Source organism: Aythya fuligula, chromosome 1 (assembly GCF_009819795.1).
Source record: "Aythya fuligula isolate bAytFul2 chromosome 1, bAytFul2.pri, whole genome shotgun sequence".
Taxonomy (NCBI): Eukaryota; Metazoa; Chordata; class Aves; order Anseriformes; family Anatidae; genus Aythya; species Aythya fuligula.
In genome coordinates, this window is record NC_045559.1 from 76830000 (window position 1) to 76847594 (window position 17595).

Here is a 17595-nt window from a genome sequence, read left to right on the forward strand (position 1 = left end):
GTGCTGGAGGTCACATACCTGAACTCTAAAAACCCATGTTATGATTTTACAGAACTACCCTGTAAAAACTGTGTATGTGTAATTGCAATTAAAATGTAGATTAATTAGGTATCAGGATAAATAAAATTTTTAAAAGTGAGAAAAAAAAGATTCTCTCTCATGTTTATGTGCGTCGCAACATTTACCTCTTTGCTGTGATTTTTCTATAGGGGGTTTACTGGCTTGTAATGCTTGGTTTTTGTCAAATGTAATTGCAACAGCTGTGACTGCAATCTGCAAATCAGAAATATATATTACTAACTTAATCTCTCATGCAAAGTCCAAAAAGATTTTTGGGAAGGGAAAAAAAAAAACAGGAAAAATCAACACAACAATAAAACACAACCACTGATTTTACCACAGGAAAACAGCGAAGGGGAAAAAAAAAAAAAAACTAAGTAGATACAATAAAAACCTTCACAGGTTTATAATCATTTTATAAACATTTATAGATCACTTTTAAATGATAATTCTAAGGTCTGTTAGTACATACATCTGACAGGATATAATTTTATTCATGTTTGTTCATTCATTTTTAGTGAAGTGACAAAAAGAATCAAACTCATTACTATTTTTGCAAGAGAAAAAGATGTTTGATTACCACAAGAATTATGCTATACTTAAAAAACATTTTGTTTTAAAAATATTAAAGTATATTGCATCATCTTGAAACTGAAAAAAAATACTTAGAAACTGGTATACCATATTCTTACAGAGTATGTGATGAAATCTTTCAATGGGTATCTGATCAGGGCTTTTTGTTTCCTATCTAGCTAAAGAGATGTCATTAGATACACCATGATCAGGAAACATCATGCAATCCCATGATTCACAGAACTGGTGACTCGATAGGTCACCCCTTTTTCTTCACAGAACATTACAGCCTTAAGTTTTACTTCAGAATTCCCCAGACACGCTAGTAATCCTGTTCTTGCCCAGTTTACTCTCAGCAGCACATGTTAATTGAAGGCCAAAACTGACACGCCTATATGCTGAAAATCAAAAGAAGCAGTTTACTTACCTGAACTATTTCATCCTCTGGTAGAGCAACTGTGAAATTTACATGACAAAGGCAGCAAGGAACCATAGATCGCAGTTTGAAATACAAGCTCTGCCAAAGACAAAACATCATTTGTGTTAGGTTTAAAAAAAAAAAAAAAAAGTACGGTATACTTCAGAAAAATTAAACATCGAAATTCATAGCAGAAATCATCTAATCATGTTAATTTTTCTTGAAGAATTAGAAGTCTGAAGTCAGGATAGAATAGTTGTCTTTATATCAGTTTCCAAAATACACTACCAATCAAAGGATTCATTCTGATTGAAAAAGCTTCAGAAATCCTTGATATATTAAGGCTGAATCTATCTTTAGAGTAGCTTACCAGGCCCCATGTAGCCTAAACATGCAAAGCAATTATGAAGAAAATGTTATTTTCAATATAGCCTCACTTCGCTTCCACATGAACAACTCAAAATATGTTTGAAATCAATGATTCTTACCTTCAGCAGATTCTCACAGAGATCATTGAAGTTCTTATTAAGTGTTTGATTTGTTAGATTAATGTTGCTTAATCTGGATACTCTTACTGCTGTGAACATCTGAATTACAAACAAACACACTTTTTAAAACACAGGTCTATCATATTAAAAACATAAATTCATAAAGAATATAAGTAACTCATAACACATTTAAGAAAAAAAAGAGAGAGAAATACGAAGAAAAGGGAAAAAGCTGTAGCCAGTCAAGTAAAACACTTGTTGCTCAAAACTTTGAGGCAAAATTTCTACAAACCATTGCTTATGAATATATGAAAAAAGTGATTAAGCAAGATATGAAATACTGTATGTCATTTTCACTTGCTTCATAAAGCAGTCATGCTACCTCCTACATGATTTTCAACAGCAGAAATAAAATTTATGTAAATCACATACAATAATGGACTGTCATAACAGATACACTGACAATTCCATCAACCTGAAAGCATGTTGCTAACACAGCCATAGTTTTCAGATTCGACCTGTACTTCTGCAAAGCACAGTCTTACACTGTATCAATTTACATCTGTTTTACATGGGACTGAACTGTATTGTACAACACTCATTAAAGTGTTTAAACTTCATTATTAACAGAATTCTCCTACCTCCAGATTTGGTTTACAAATTCTTACTCATCTTAACCTATTAATGTTATCATATTCAGAATCTCACATAACACCTTCAACACCTGTTTAAGAGTCTGTAAAACCTAAAAAACTATTAAGAATGCCCGAAAACTTAAAATTCCATATTTTACTGCAGATACTTTCTAACTCACGTTATTTTAATAAATTGTTAGATAACAGCATTTTAAAAAGCACAACAATATATACTCTTATACCCTACTTTTCTGACCCAAATATCACTTGTATTTCTAACACAAGAGTATCCTTTAAATTTATCTTTCAAAATCAGTGTACTTCAGAGATTGCTTAAATTACTACTTCATATTTCAACCCAATTTGGAAAAAAGCTCTTTTTTTTTTTTCTTTCTTCCAAATAACCTTACTTGAATTTCTGGTGTCCAGTTATTTATACCAGGCATAATTTCTGTGTTGCAACTGTAAAAACCTGTAAATAAAATATTTGGGAAATTATGTTGTACATTGAAATATCAAAATACTTTTAAAGAAACATATACAACATCATTTGAAATTTTCCAAGTAATTCCCCTCAAGCATTCCTGAATACTGGATAATAACATAAATATAAGAACACATAGCTTCTGTTATTTATACTGAAGTGAAAAACTAATAATAGAGATGGAACTCACCACTTCTAAAACAAATACTCTGACTACAGAACTCTTATTCTGAATACTTCTTGAAATACCAAAAAGCAAGACTAGAGGCGTCATCGTGTTGAGACTAAATAGTATGAAATGCAACACTGAGTTACTCCCCATGGGTACTAAGTAGCTCATGTTCCATGATGCTAAGATGACCTGGTGAGACATGTTCCCTGACTGCTTCGCATAGCCACTTCTCCGAGACCCTGTGAAACAAGAAACTCCCAGCTAGCTGGTCCTGAGGAAGAAGAAGCATGCAAAGTGTATTCTTCATCATTTGCTCTGATGAAGAATACACTTCAGCATTCTCAACACCAAAATCCACTATTTAGTTTGAATAAACTAAGTACAAATGAGGAAGCTTACTAAAAAGATGCTTGCTGGAGAAGCTAAAAGCTAACCCTTGACAGACAGCATAGAGATTCTTTGAAGATACTGCCTAAAGACTGGAGTACAAACTCCTAGCACTTACTAATAGAGACTTGAAAAGACTGAAAAAAAGGATAATGACTGAACAGCACAGTAAGAGAAGTTATCCAAAGCAAATAAGCAACCTTGAAAATCTGAATATACACCTAATTTGTCCAAAAGAGAAAAATCTGGTGGGCTCTGTATCAATGCACGAAATTAGCTAGAAAAGAAATTGTGAATCAGCTTGCAAAGGGTATAAATATGAGTAAGTTTTCTTTCAGAATATCAAAAGCAGAAATCTTGTTGAAAAATCAAGTTAAGACAGAAAGAATATTCAGATAAGTTAATGATAGCAGAAAAATATGCATTTTTTGTATCAATGTTCACCATGGCAGTGAAGGTTTCCATAATGGTAGAAAACCCTTGTTTAGTGTTCATCTAAGAACTTGTCTTAAATTAAAGTTTCTGAAGAATTTATTGGACAAATGGGCAAAATAACAAGTAAGGAATCATATAAACAACTGGAAAGGGAAAAGATGAAATAGCTGACTAACTGCAATTAAACTCTCACTTAAAATTACCTTGCTACCAGAGGAAAGGATCCTTTCATCTTCTGGTAGTGAGATGCCTTGAAGTAACTGGGAGCTAATAATTTGCTTAGTACAGATATTGATATTACTGGTCTGTCAAAGGTACTCTAGAAAATGAAGTTCATGGGCACATAGAAAAGCAGAACACTGAAGAGAAGCCAATATTACTTTTGCAAATAAACTGATGTCTTACACATCCAACAGAGTTCTCTGAAGGAATCAACTAACACGTAAACGAAAGGCTGACACAATCTATTTTGGACATCAAAAGACATTTCCTAAGATCCTTCACCAAGGACTCTTCAATAAAACAATATGCTCAAGGGTAGAATAGAATACCATGAAGAAAATATAATTGATTAAAAGACTAAACAGTGTCAGAAGAAATGGCCAATTTTCACAGTGGAGACATTTTTAACTCAGGGTTGTATGCTCTCAACATAACTTATCTACAAAAGAGGAAAAAATGAGGCAACTGCTGACAGCCTTATTTTAGGGTAGTAAAATCAACTGCAGTGGGACCTACAATAGATAATAAGTTGATAATAGATGAAAATCAATATAAAAAAACAATTGATGCACGCAGAAAATTTTAACATCATATATACAATGACAGATTGTATATAGAGACTATGAGGAATAAAAAAATTGGTTCTAATAATAGATAACTATGATAAAGATAGTTCTGGACTCAACAGAACTTAAATACTAATAGCAATTATAAGGAACGGAACATTTATATTCTCAGATGCATGGTAAGCTCAAAAAGAAAAAGAGGGATGACAAGTATGACCAAACATCCCATGCAACTTCTGTATAATCAACAGCTACATTAGCCTCTTATCCAGATCAAAGAGTTCCACTGAGGGGCATATGACAGATGTCTGTAAAGCCATAGATGGCATAAAGGAGACTGAGAAAGCAATGATTCATATTTTCCCCAATACAGTAAGGAAGAAAAGCAAACGAAGTAAGATGGTCATGGATTCAAAACAAACTTAAGGAAATAGGTATAAGGGTGCATGTTCTGATGCAAAATTCTACAAACACTGAAAGCACGTGGATTTAAAATGCAAACACCCAAATGCACAGAAGAGTTTGACAAAAAGCTATGAATTACACATAAAATATCCTTCTCTTGGGATGCTGCTGAACTACGAACTCCTAGCAGACTGTTTTTTGTTTGTTTGTTTTACTTGCTCTTAATTTAATGCAACACACATTCTTGACTAATCGCTGTCAGCAAGCTGACATTGGGTGATAAAGTACACCTCTTCCAGTGTTGGATTCTTAAATAACTCTTAAAGAAATACATCTATAAGCACACTTAAGTTAAAAACTACTGTTGTTCCTATTGTGTGACCTCATTGCTTTCTATAGAAAATCACTAACATTTGAGTTGACAGTATAGCACAATCATACAGTAAGGAAAATACATATGTACCAGATAAACAAGACTGCTATAGAAGGGCAAATTGCTCACCTCAAATTAAAACGTTCCTGGAATACAAAACCACTATGTCACATTATGCGCCTAAAAATACTTGAACAACATATTATGCTCCATATGCCTGTATCAATTAACTACAAATTTACAACAGTACAAATCAGTGATATACAACATGCCACACAAATACTGTGTTTACCTGTTTTCAGTACAGATCAATCCCCATAGAAGTCTTAGGGACTTATTCTTCCCAGGTATGTCAGACAAACTGAGCGCTTCAAGACAATTTTCACTTTAACTTAGAATGTTCTATTTTGCCCAGTATGTCATAAAAATGAGGTTATACAGGCTACAGTATAAATTAGAAAAATATGTTTGTAACTATACCAGAAGGTGGTGGAGCATCTGTCAGTAAAGAATGTACATCTTCCATTGCATCTGTATCATCAATCTGGAAAAAAAGTAGTAATAGATAAAAATCATGTTGCTCTTCCAGCCATAAGTCTCAGAAAGATGTAAAAACAAGAGATCGTGTAAAGAGATAAGATGTAAAAATCAAGAGATCTGCATCTGACAGTTAAGGAGAGATTTTCAAAAAGGATTCCATCAACCAGACTTCTTAATCTAATCCAGCAGTCTATGGCGTGCTTAACAGTTGGAAAGCAGTTACCTTAATTAAATGGTATTAAAATAACACACCCAGAACAAACAGGAACTGCACTAGATAATAACGAAAAGGTAATTTCTAAAACAATTTAAAATACTGAACAAGGTTTTACACAACTTAGAACTAGAGCCTTGACTATGAAAGCTCTCATGAAGTCTATAATTATACTGATGTGATCATTCCCTGCCTCTTCCGGTGCCAGATAAAAATCTTTCCAAGACTTTAAAAAGCCTTGTTCAGGGTAAGCAATGGAAAATCAAATAGGAAAAAGGCACATTTTGGGGTTATTATTTTTCCTGTTGAAATAAACTCTGACACATTCAGTTTGTAAAGACTTTTCTTATTTTAGGTCAGACTGAAAACACATCTACCCCTGCATTCTGTAAATATTTTTGTGCTCTTTTTACATAGATTCATTGTCTTACTGATCTGCAAGAGATCCAAGTTTACTTTTAAGCTTCTGACATTTTTTTACCATGTTTTTTGGAAATTGCTTTTATCTTAATTCCAGTATTAAGTGGTTTTCTGTCATGTACTGCTTCTCCTTGACACACCCACACAGCTTTCTCATTTTAAAAAAGCAAAAGGAGAGTACTTTGATGTTGTTAAATACAGACAACCTTAGCACTCATAATTGCCTTCCCACCATCTCACAGCATTTCCTCATCACAGGAATTTTTTTTTTAACCACTCTTTCTTATGTATTTCCAGTGACCAATGATTTTACCTGAGGTCAGAGTAGGCAGCCTCATTACAGCCCCTCAAACACTGTGTCTAATACTCAATTTCTTAACAAAGGATACAGTAGTAAGTGGTTGCACACATGACAAGTCTTTTCCCCTATAAATAAAAATTGTGCTAACAAAACATAGGGGCGCATATTCTAGGACCAACGCATTGACATAATGTAAGGCACTAAACATAGTCCTTAAATTCAGGCTTCATTCTCCAAGCATCAGTTTTTTCCCTACTCTGAGCAGCATTTATAACATACTCTCCTATGCACTTATGATTTTCCTTTCCACATAGAAAACTCCTCTTAACCTTCCAACCACGTGTACCATGGTCTATATATAAGGTGGAGGGAAGAATTCCCTGAAACAGTAAAAAAATGAGCTGAACTCTGCTTGGACCATATAATGCAGTCCTTAACTAGCTGATCTTTGCTTGTAATGTATTGACCTTCTCAACGAGGCCACCCAACGGAAATACACCTCGCTTTCCTTACTGCTATCCCTCTACCGTAATTTGAGAAATGCGGAAGTAAAATGGAGGCTGGGCATATGTTTTTTCAGATATTTTTTGTAACTTCTCCAAAGGGTCTCTTGCAGCAAAAAGGTCTCTGGGAGCTTTTATGCCTTAACATAATCCTGTTTTTGAGAGAGGCATTCAATCGTTTTGTATTTTATCAAATATCTTCTGATCATCAATTTCAATGCAGTGCCTCAAAGAGCACCTCTCACCATTTTTGTTTTGAGGATAAAATTCCATTCCCGTTGGTGCACACAGAGGACGATAACTGCAAAAGTGCCTAATGAAAATGGTCGAACAAATGGAAGAACAATTCTTACCAGCTTAGTTATAATTCTGTATCTTGTGACATGCTCACAAAACCTTTTTTCAGATATTGTCAATAGGGGTACACAGTAACTATGCTTTAAACAACTGTAAGAAGAGAAGATGTTAAAATTTTGATTTTTCTTTCTACTGATACTAAATAGAAAAATTTGCATACAATTTAAAAACCGTCTTTGGGAATGAGTTAGAGGTTTTTTCCACCTTTTTTCATGTGTATTTCAGGAAAATAAAAATATGAAAGTACTGAAAACATTTATCACCTCCAAGACAAAAGCATCCTTCTTCCCATGTGAAAGATCTAGCTCTGTAACTTCATCAGAGCTTTCTGACTGAGATCTTAACAATCTGGAACGTTGTCTTGGTTCTGGAATCGGAGACCCAATGATTTCTTCAGGTAGCTCCTAAAAAGGGTATCAAATTAACAATTGCTCTACATAGCTTCAAAGTAATTCCAATTCTAAGCAATTTATTTACAGTTCTAAGAATCAGAACATTCTGAAAATAACTGAGAAATAAATCTGAACAAGATCAAACTGATTTGATTATGTAGATTATGAAACCTGAAAGCTGCAATATGTTCACAAAAAATAGTGAAAATAATACATTAAAAAAACAATTTACGTTCAAAGTGATTCAATCTAAGAATTCAAGGATATACATATCATGTGTGTGTTTGATTCTGAATGCTTGGTTTTTAAGAATACAAAAGTTTTACTTACTGGAGGGTTAATCTCATAAAGCTCCTTGTTTTTTGCTATCGTGTCATTTATTTTCTTTTGCATGTGAGATATATGCTGCTCATAGTTGCCATCATTTGGAGTCTTCCCAGCGATCTGAATACCACCAGGTGTTGGCAAAGCTGCTAGATACACACCTGTTGCAGACTTTTTAAGAAGTCATTAAGAAAAATGATACTCTTCAGCATCTTCAAATCTCTTAAACAAGCGCATGCTTTTAATATTTCCATAGAAATAGTTTTCAATAAATAATGCTTATGCTACAATGCAGTATGATGTGTACATTGCAGCACGATCGCTCTCTACAACATGTTTACTTATGCAGAACAATTATTTTATGAACTCCCTCCTTCTCATAGATGGATGATGCATGATGGAGCTCATAACTTACCTAAAAGTTCCAAACAAATACGAATTAAAACCTCTTTGTTCTTCTAAACTGTTGTGAATTTATATCTACAAATTGAATTATGTTGATATAGGCCTTGGCATTAGTATATCTTGCATAGGCAAGTGATGGTTTCCCAGTTTCAAAGATTTAAAACCTGTCTAAACCATTTACAGTATTACTGAAGTTGTGACAGTTCCATTTTGTATTCACAGGAAACAGATCACCAGTTCAGACAAAAGAAAATGCAAACCAGTCAATATTACCCAAGCATCCTCTTACACTGATGCAGGAAGAAGCATAATTCACTGTTCTAACCCCACATGACAGAACAAGGTTAGAAAATATTGTGATTTAACATTTCCTCACTAACTTTAGGACACTTTCAATCTATCATTTATTTCTTCAGTGCCATTAAAGAAGAGGCAACAGATCTTTCTCTTGTTGGCAACTAACCAAAGCATGTATTTGAGAGACTTAATTGACCTTCTTTGTCATGGAACGGTAATGCAACTTGAGGAACAGGAATCTCCGACAGGACCTTTAAAGAACACAATAGCTTTTTCTGTAATTTATGCCATTAAACCATTTAAAGCTTCTTTTCCTCTCATCGCATTTCTAGTAATCTCCTCTAGCAGAGAATCAAGACGTTCCAATCTTCTTTTCTGGCACTGAAAGACAGTCTGTCCTCAACATTTAGGCATCTTACTGCTTTCCATTACTTCAATTTTTTCTTAAAATAACATTTTAATATCTCTAGTTACCATGAATTCCACAACACTTATATGTCTTCAAAATACTGTAAGGAAGCAAAAGAATTCCAAGATTAAAACTGTACTTACTGCCAACCCCATTAGCATGTTTTCACCCACACTGATTTGAATTCTTAGCCCAAACAGAGCATTCATTCCTCTCAGCTTAAGTTTATTCATCAGTTGAGTGTGCACTTCATATTCCATAAATGGCAAGAGATTACTGATAGATGTTGCGTTTGCTTCTGCTTGAGCTTTCTTCTTTAGACGGCATAACCTGACAAGATGAAGTGGTGTATGGCATCAGCAGAGAAACAGTTTCAATGGACTACTGAAAACCAAAAGGGATGACAGTATATTTTGATCTTCCTCCCTCAACGTATAACTTAATACAAATAGTTTCTTTATAATATATTTTAAAATCATGTAAAAAAATTAAAGTAAACCTTGTCATTAAGATCAAGGCAGACTAATACACTGAGCCTCGATAACTAAGATTTGATCTTCATTTTTAATAATAGCTGTTTTAATTATCAGTAAAAACATGCAACAATAAAGGAAACAAAGTAGAACAATATGTAACCTTCAGCAATATTTAAAGAATATTGTCTATCAAAGCAGTAAACAAAAATTAGAAATACTGCATTTTTCTAGACTACTGAACAAAGTCACGTTTCCTTCCTTAAAATATGCTTAAGGGTTGCTATCAAATAGAAACAACATGCCTCACACAGGTCATTTTTCACAATAGTCTGACAGCACCGAGTAACTAACAAACATCTATTTCATATTTCTGTTGCTGCAAATCTCTTAAGTGCGCCACGTACAAGTACGGGAAATTACATCTACTGGTAGAACTTTAACAATTCATATTAATACAGTTATTCAAGGCACACTTGGGAATAAAGGAAAATAAGTAGAAGAAAAATCAAATGCTCTCACAATTCAAGCACTAACAAGATTAAAAATACTTGTATTTCCATGGGGGAAAAAAAGAGACTACAAATACCATCTCTGACTACACTGGTAGTCATAGTCCATCCACTCTTCGAGTTTATAGTCCCATAAGCTGAAATTCAACCACCACACCTGTGTAATGATTACCTACTTTCAGTGGCAAACTGTCATTCAAAAAGCAAACAGCTTTTAATTTAACGATACAGTCACACACTTTCTTCTAAGGACCACCATTACTGTATGACTACACAAAATGTGATAATTTACCCAATCCTATCAAGTTGTGAAGTTTACCTCAAAAATCTTTGTCACTGTAGCTCCAGGCTTTTGTTTTGTTTTGTTTTTGTTTTTTAGGGAGAGGGTTGATCAGAGGTTGGGAATGTTTTTGAGAAACTATTCTAAAGAAAATGGGACATCTGCAAGCGCTCCAGAGACACAGCAGGCACAACACTGTGACACAAAGTTGATTTCCAAACTGGTCCTGAACACACAGTTTCGTAATATGGAAAATACCAACGGAGAACTCCATAATACACCTCTACAGTAGCTCCAATAATTCTTCTCTAACACAACTCAGAGAATGATAACTGTAGGGTGATTAAAAAAATCTTACATGAGAAGTACAACCTCCTTCACAAAGCAGGGTCAGCTTGCGAGATCACAGCAAACTGCTCTGAGCTTTATATAGCTTGGTCTTGAAAACTCCCAAAGGATAGAGAGTGCACAGCCTCTCCAGGCAATCTGCTCCACCGCCTGACTGTCCTCACGGGGTTGAAGCTTTTCATTATACCCAGTATGAATCTCTATTATTTCAGTTTATGCCTCTTGCCCTTCCACTGCGCACAATCCTTTTTCCATCTTCTCCATTACCTCCCCATAGGTCTGGACAGGATACTGTTAGATCCCCCTGTATCCTTCCTCTCTCCAGAGAGGACAAGTCCAGCACATGTGCTCCTTACTCTTTTGTTGGCCCTCCACTGAACTCACTCTAGTTTACTGATGTGTTTCTTCGTCTCAGAGAAGAAGAAAAAAAAAACTCAAAGGGTATTGTATTGACTGGTCTCCCTCAGTGTGGTATCACTAGCAAACATGAAGAGAGTGGAGACCATCACCCCCTCCACATGTTCAACAAGACAGGTCCCACTGCAGACCCTATTACACTTGTTACAGTCATCCAGATAGGTTACAAACGACAACCCTCTCAGCCCAGGGTAGTAGTTACCTACTCGTGTAGCTGGCCACCCCATACAGACTGTACACAGCTAACCCTTCCTTCTTCACCGTAAATCTCTTTATTCTCTTTTCAAAATTCAAAGACTAGAGTATAAGCTGGATATAGCTGACAATTCTACAGAGATGAAGTTCAGTTATGGATGCAAGCACAGAATTAATACAATTGACTTTAACAGTTGAGTTTCCAAGGGAATAGCTGTAAATGTTCACGTTAGCAGTGGCAAACAGCAAATTAAAGCATGAAAACTCTAATCCAGGCAGACAAAACACAGCAGTGCCCACATAAAAGTTACCAAGGGTTCCATCAGCAAACATGACACACAATACAATGGGAGAAGGCTCTCCTTCTCCTCCCATACCCTAGTACACTGTCATTAATGCCTAGCAATTCAGCATCAAAATTTCAGATTTGATAACATACTGGATTTTAGCAACAGGAATTCTTTCGAAGATCTCTAAAACTTTACCAGGAGAAAATTTTGATCAATACCTGGCTTGAATAAGACATCCCTTCCCAATAACTGCTGCCTCTACAGGAAGATCAATTGTGGTGAAAAGGACATCAGGAACTTTTTGCTTCCTGCAGTTGTAACAATAAGTGAGGTGAGCAGGGAACGGCATGTTCAATTCATCATATGGAATATGGCAAAATCCACAACCTGGTGGTGAAGCTTCTTCAATCCTAAAAATACATTATGGAGAACATACTTAAAACATCTGCATCTTATTGACAAGCATCAACATGTGCACGTGTATAAACACCTACAGCAATACCTACTTAAATCATACACTGCAGCTATACTCTGTTCTACCAACATGACAAGTATTACATCTCATCAATTAAAAGGATAACATTAGGCTGCACACTACTAGATAAAACAATGTAACAAAATTTGTGTTCAAACTTATTATAGAAAGATCACATACATACAGTGGCCAAATGACTAAAATGTTACTGAGCTGGATTTAGGCTCTATGACCTTCTACATGTAGTCCATGGTACAACCGCTTTACAAAGAATTTGCTGTACCAAATACGACAAAAAGCCTTGTTTACCTGGATTGTATCCACAAACCTAATGAGCAGAACATGAACAACACAACAACCATCCTACTGAGAAGCAGCACAATGTGCATTAACATTGTAAGAGTAGCAAATTTATTTCCTAAGATAAGGTGTTAGGTAAAACTTGTTATTCACTAAGAACAGTCAGTCCCCCCTTCCCAAAAGGAAATATCTAGAAACAACCACTATAAAAATACAAACAAGGAAAGCATAGGCTAACTGCATCCCATCAAATTTATTTTGTTTCACAGTGATTTTTGAGGAGATGCTTAAACAAATCCGAGAGACTAGGTGTCGCTTTGTCAAGAGTACTTTGTCTCAAACATAGGCTTTGTCTGCCTGGTTGTTTTTACCTTCCTTTGGCATTTGTTATCCTTGCCAAGATTCTTAGTAGTAGTGAAATACATATTAAGATTAAAATGTAATATCCTTCACAATATAAACACAACTTTTCCTTCTCTTCATCTCTTACTTTCCTGACAGAATGTGGAGTGATATACTGAATACAAAGAAGTATTTTTGTTCTGGCTACAGTTTTCAAGAGTTTATCTACACAATAACAGCCTCCTGCTAGCAAAGTAAAAAAGTAACACACAGTACATTAGCAGGCTTGTATGGAAAAAGTGTTCAAGTATAATAAATAGCCTTACTTACAACTACAGCAATCCCTTGAAATACATGATGACTTTTCTGACAAACAATAAATTACCAATATATATTAATCTAATTGTTTTTTTCCTGAAAGCGTTTATGAATCATCACTCTTCACATTTTATTTGCAAAGGCAGAAACAAAGGGATATAGCAGAAGACTTCATGTTTTTCCTTCAGTTTAATGATTTTCTTCAAACTTCAACTAAAACATACATGCTTTCCAAGTCTGTGATCACCTTTGTTTTACAACTACACTACTTTATTTCCTATAAAGCTCTTAAATAACACAGAGCATATATACAGATGTTATAGCCACAGCAGCATTTGGCTTATGTACTTTATCATACATCTGTCTTTTGTTGTTTTTTTTTGTTTTTTTTTTTAGTGAGATATAAAGTTGAGAAAGATACCTGAGGAGTGCCAAAGAAAAACATTAAGTTATCTGTGGTTAGTATCAAATGTGTTACCTTATTCAGACTGTTAGAAATAAAAAACAGAATATATAATTTGCTGCAGAGTTCCATTACTTCTGTTGTTGTTGTTGTTAGTGAAAAGCAGTAAAGTGGTTGGTCCCGCATCCTGCACTGTAACACTGTAACCTACCCTAATAGAGAAGAACTATCTTGGCTCTGAGGAAAAAAATCAACCTCTCCCTTCTCTGACCCTATGGAAAAGAAGCCAGGCTGCCATGACAACCTTTGTTCCAAACAGCCTTCCATGGTGCCATCCTGAAGAAACCTAGGGTTCAGTACAGCTGCTGTGCCAGACGCGGACAAAATACAGACCTCTTCACTATAAGAGAAAAGAATTACAACAAAGTGAATTCCTACTAGTTAGTGCCACTTTAAAATAAAACTATTAGGTTAAAAGGCTTGTACTTAAGTCTCAGTGAATTAAATATGGCTATTAATTTTATGCATTTGTGCAATTTTATCCATTAAACCTTACACACAATCCTCTTGTGTTATTTAAACCATTGTATCAGTAAGACGCAGAAGGACTTAAAGACTACAGAGGTTTGCACAAGATTATAAAGAATATGCTACAGTATCACAAATGTTAACCAGGTATAATAATGGTTTTCAATACTATAGTTAATAAAGCATAGAAATCCAGTCAACCAACCAAAGTAAAGCAACATCCGTTAAAAAAAAGGCTTTAAAGAATTAAATAAGCTGGAAGTTGAGAGCCTCATCATCTTACAGAGATTCACTCTCAAAATGCAGCTACCATACAACACTGACAAGGATGCTTCTTGGAGTATAAAAAGTAGCAGAACAGTAAAATTTAACTACAAACTATAGTAATGGTACATGTAGCGTGTAATGTAACTGACCATATTCCTGATTTAGCAGAGTTAAAGCTTGCAGAAGTGCAAAGCATGATCACAAAGCTTTTAGTATTTTTGAAATTGTTAAATAAGAAACAAATTGATAACTCTAAGTACATAAAATACTATGCTGGAAAAATATGGAGAAAAGCTTTCCCGCATTTTCTCACATGATATATTTTCCTTCTTAGTTGTCATTTATTTTCTGAATAATTTTTCTTATACAATATCTAGCAGACCAGTACTTACAGAAAAGACCTTTGCTCTTTAAGCATGGAATTAAAGTGAATTGACAAGTAAGCACAGAAACTCTAATTTTAAGTTTTATGCTTACAGCATTTTTAAGTTTTAACTACATTAAATTTCTAAAGAAAAGGAAAGCATGAAATAAGCAGTCAGTTATTAGGTTACCTCTGTACACTGTTTCCCCATAGTTAAAAAAATCCCCCAAATATTCATGCTTTTTTATAGGGAGACTAATGACCAAAGGCATGTTTTTTTCTATTTTTAGTGTAAATCCATCCACAAGGGTTAAAACTTGAAAACTACATATATGAGGTAAATAAAGTCTTTAATACACCAAAAAAAAGACAACCAGATAAAACAACGCAAGGAAAAGAAACCCGGCCTTGTCTGTATACTAAGTGCTAGTGGAGTAGTTACACAGGAAAGCAAGTACTTAACTTCCAAAAACTGTTCTCAAGTTTTGTTTTTCTTCAACTTACCAGTTGCAAAACAAAGCAAAACTTTTTCCTCCTTATCTCTTTAAAATGCAAATTACTATTACTTTTTCTTTGTAGTATTTAGGCATAATGAACTAGACAGAAAATAAATTTAGTAATCCAAGTCTGCTTCAGTTACATTGCTAGAGCAACTCAAACAACTAGTGAACCAAAGCATTTTTCAGATTCACTCTGCCCCAAGAGGAATTCTCCACAGATTACTTTCCCAAGGTATAACTAGACAAAAAACGTTCTTGGGCCAGAGAGAAAGAGGAGTAATTAAATAAATCCCCAGTTATTACTCCTCATCTCCAAGCTTCTCACATTTTGTTATTAAGCCACAAAACACCCAAGATTGGAATGGTCTTTGCCAAGGGGAATACAGCAAGACACTGGAATTTTGCCTTGAGTTGGATGCAGGTCTGGGGAACTTAATCGCTTCCTAACCCTGTGCTTCAGAATGACTACTGCAGAGCTGCAGCTTAACATGTTGAACAGTACTGTAGCATTCTGAGAAAAATAACGACATGCATTTTCTAGAAAGCCAAAATTGACACCTGAAGTACCAATCTATCTTGATCCATCAGGCAGCACATTTGCATTTAATGTACAATTAATACATTCTTAGTAAAGAGCTTGTGTCTTAAGTTTGAAGTTAACCATTTAAGTACCAGTCTGCCAGTTTTAATCCAATACTGAAACTGCAATACACATACTTTTAGGAACAGTCTTAAGTGTTTAGGTAGATTAAGTTTAGAAAATTTCATAGATAAATTGTTACTACAAAAACAAACATGCAGGTTTCAAAAAAAAAAAAAAAGGAAAGAAAGTAGAACAATAAAATGCTTATTAGAGCACAAATGAAAATCCAGTAAAAAAACAAAAAACACCTCTTAACAAAAAGAAAATCTGACAACTTGTTTAGCTTTTTAAGCACAATACCAATATCTACATTAATTCAACAAACTCTTCAAAGTCTGCATGCTAGACAGTAACAACAACGGTGTTGAAATAGCTTATCATTTGTAATCCACTGCAGAAGAAACAAATTTTCTGTGGCATTTTGAAAATCAAATCATCATCATGATTTACCAAATGCTAGTTGATTCACTGTAGCCCACTACAGCATGACAACCCAATGCCTTGGCATGGGATTTTATTTCTTGTCTGATTTCTGCCCACCATGCATCTCGTGTCTCTGGTTCATCTGAAAGACAAAGCATAAATCAGTTCACTATTCTGCACTCCGTCAACATAAAGTTTCATGCAATTAATCTGTAAGTTTGAATTTTTTATATTCAAGCATTTTATCTGACAACTTTCTATTTACTAGCTGTCACACTTCAAGTATTGAGCAAACACCAACAGGACAGTTTCATTAATTTTTTTCCTTTTTTTTTTGTTTTGTTTTGTTTTGTTTTTTAAATCATCCATGGAACTGGTTCTGACAAGTTACTGTGTTCTTGTTGTCCATATGACAACCGACATCGAAGTATTGTAGACATGGTTCCAATCTTTACCTACTCTAAGATCAGACTGTCAGTTTCCAACAACGTATGAGGAGAATGTTATTTGCATCACAGACCTTCTGTAATATGGAAAAACTACTAGCAGCAGTAATGAAACGGTATTTATAGTAATAATATTTTACATAAGTGTACATCTGACATCTTTAAAATAACCTGAGCAGTTTTTGCTACTGCAATCTGAAGTCCTGCTCATCAGATTTTTAAAATATTTGTTCAAGATTATATCGCTAGTCAAACACACAGTGTTCTGTGGCTCATTTCAGTACTTCTAACTTATAGAAACCATACTTATTTGCAACTACTTCTAAATTAACAACATTTCTAAATTAACAACATTAAGAAGTCCAAGATGTATGCTGACATTCACCAATTTATTCATTTTTTGGTTCAGTATCCTGGTGACTATACTTTTTTGTTTTTTTCCCCAAAATGGAGTTTTTATGTAATTACCTTATTGTCTTTGAAGCATATCTTAAAATACATCCTAGCTGCTTTTCCTGAAAACTGTATTAAAAACGCAAAGAAAAGCGCTACTAGAGTAAGTCATTCAGCAGTAAGTTTCCGAGAACTAAAGCTCTCCTCCTGTGAATTTTTACACGTAAGTAAACAGGTACAATAGCTTAAAACTGGAGTTTGTGAAGTGTTTCTTCTTTCAAAATGGCTTATGTATATG

At 34.6% G+C, this 17595-nt stretch overlaps 1 protein-coding gene across 16 annotated transcripts in view; it reads right to left on the minus strand.

Moving 5' to 3' along the window:
• C2CD5 (C2 calcium dependent domain containing 5) overlaps positions 1 to 17595 on the minus strand; it is a 66174-nt gene that overhangs the window by 10768 nt on the left and 37811 nt on the right. For 15 of the 16 annotated variants that reach the window (XM_032208197.1, XM_032208208.1, XM_032208207.1 and 12 more), the window contains 11 exons: positions 16486 to 16600; positions 14038 to 14133; positions 12114 to 12305; positions 9524 to 9710; positions 8276 to 8440; positions 7817 to 7957; positions 5699 to 5762; positions 2585 to 2646; positions 1540 to 1638; positions 1061 to 1150; positions 186 to 273 (listed from right to left, as the gene is read on the minus strand). In XM_032208197.1, the coding sequence (XP_032064088.1) occupies positions 186 to 273; positions 1061 to 1150; positions 1540 to 1638; positions 2585 to 2646; positions 5699 to 5762; positions 7817 to 7957; positions 8276 to 8440; positions 9524 to 9710; positions 12114 to 12305; positions 14038 to 14133; positions 16486 to 16600 (1299 nt within the window). Of the gene's footprint in view, positions 1 to 185; positions 274 to 1060; positions 1151 to 1539; positions 1639 to 2584; positions 2647 to 5698; positions 5763 to 7816; positions 7958 to 8275; positions 8441 to 9523; positions 9711 to 12113; positions 12306 to 13944; positions 14134 to 16485; positions 16601 to 17595 lie in introns of all 16 variants that reach the window. The other variant, XM_032208191.1, reaches the window with a different exon arrangement.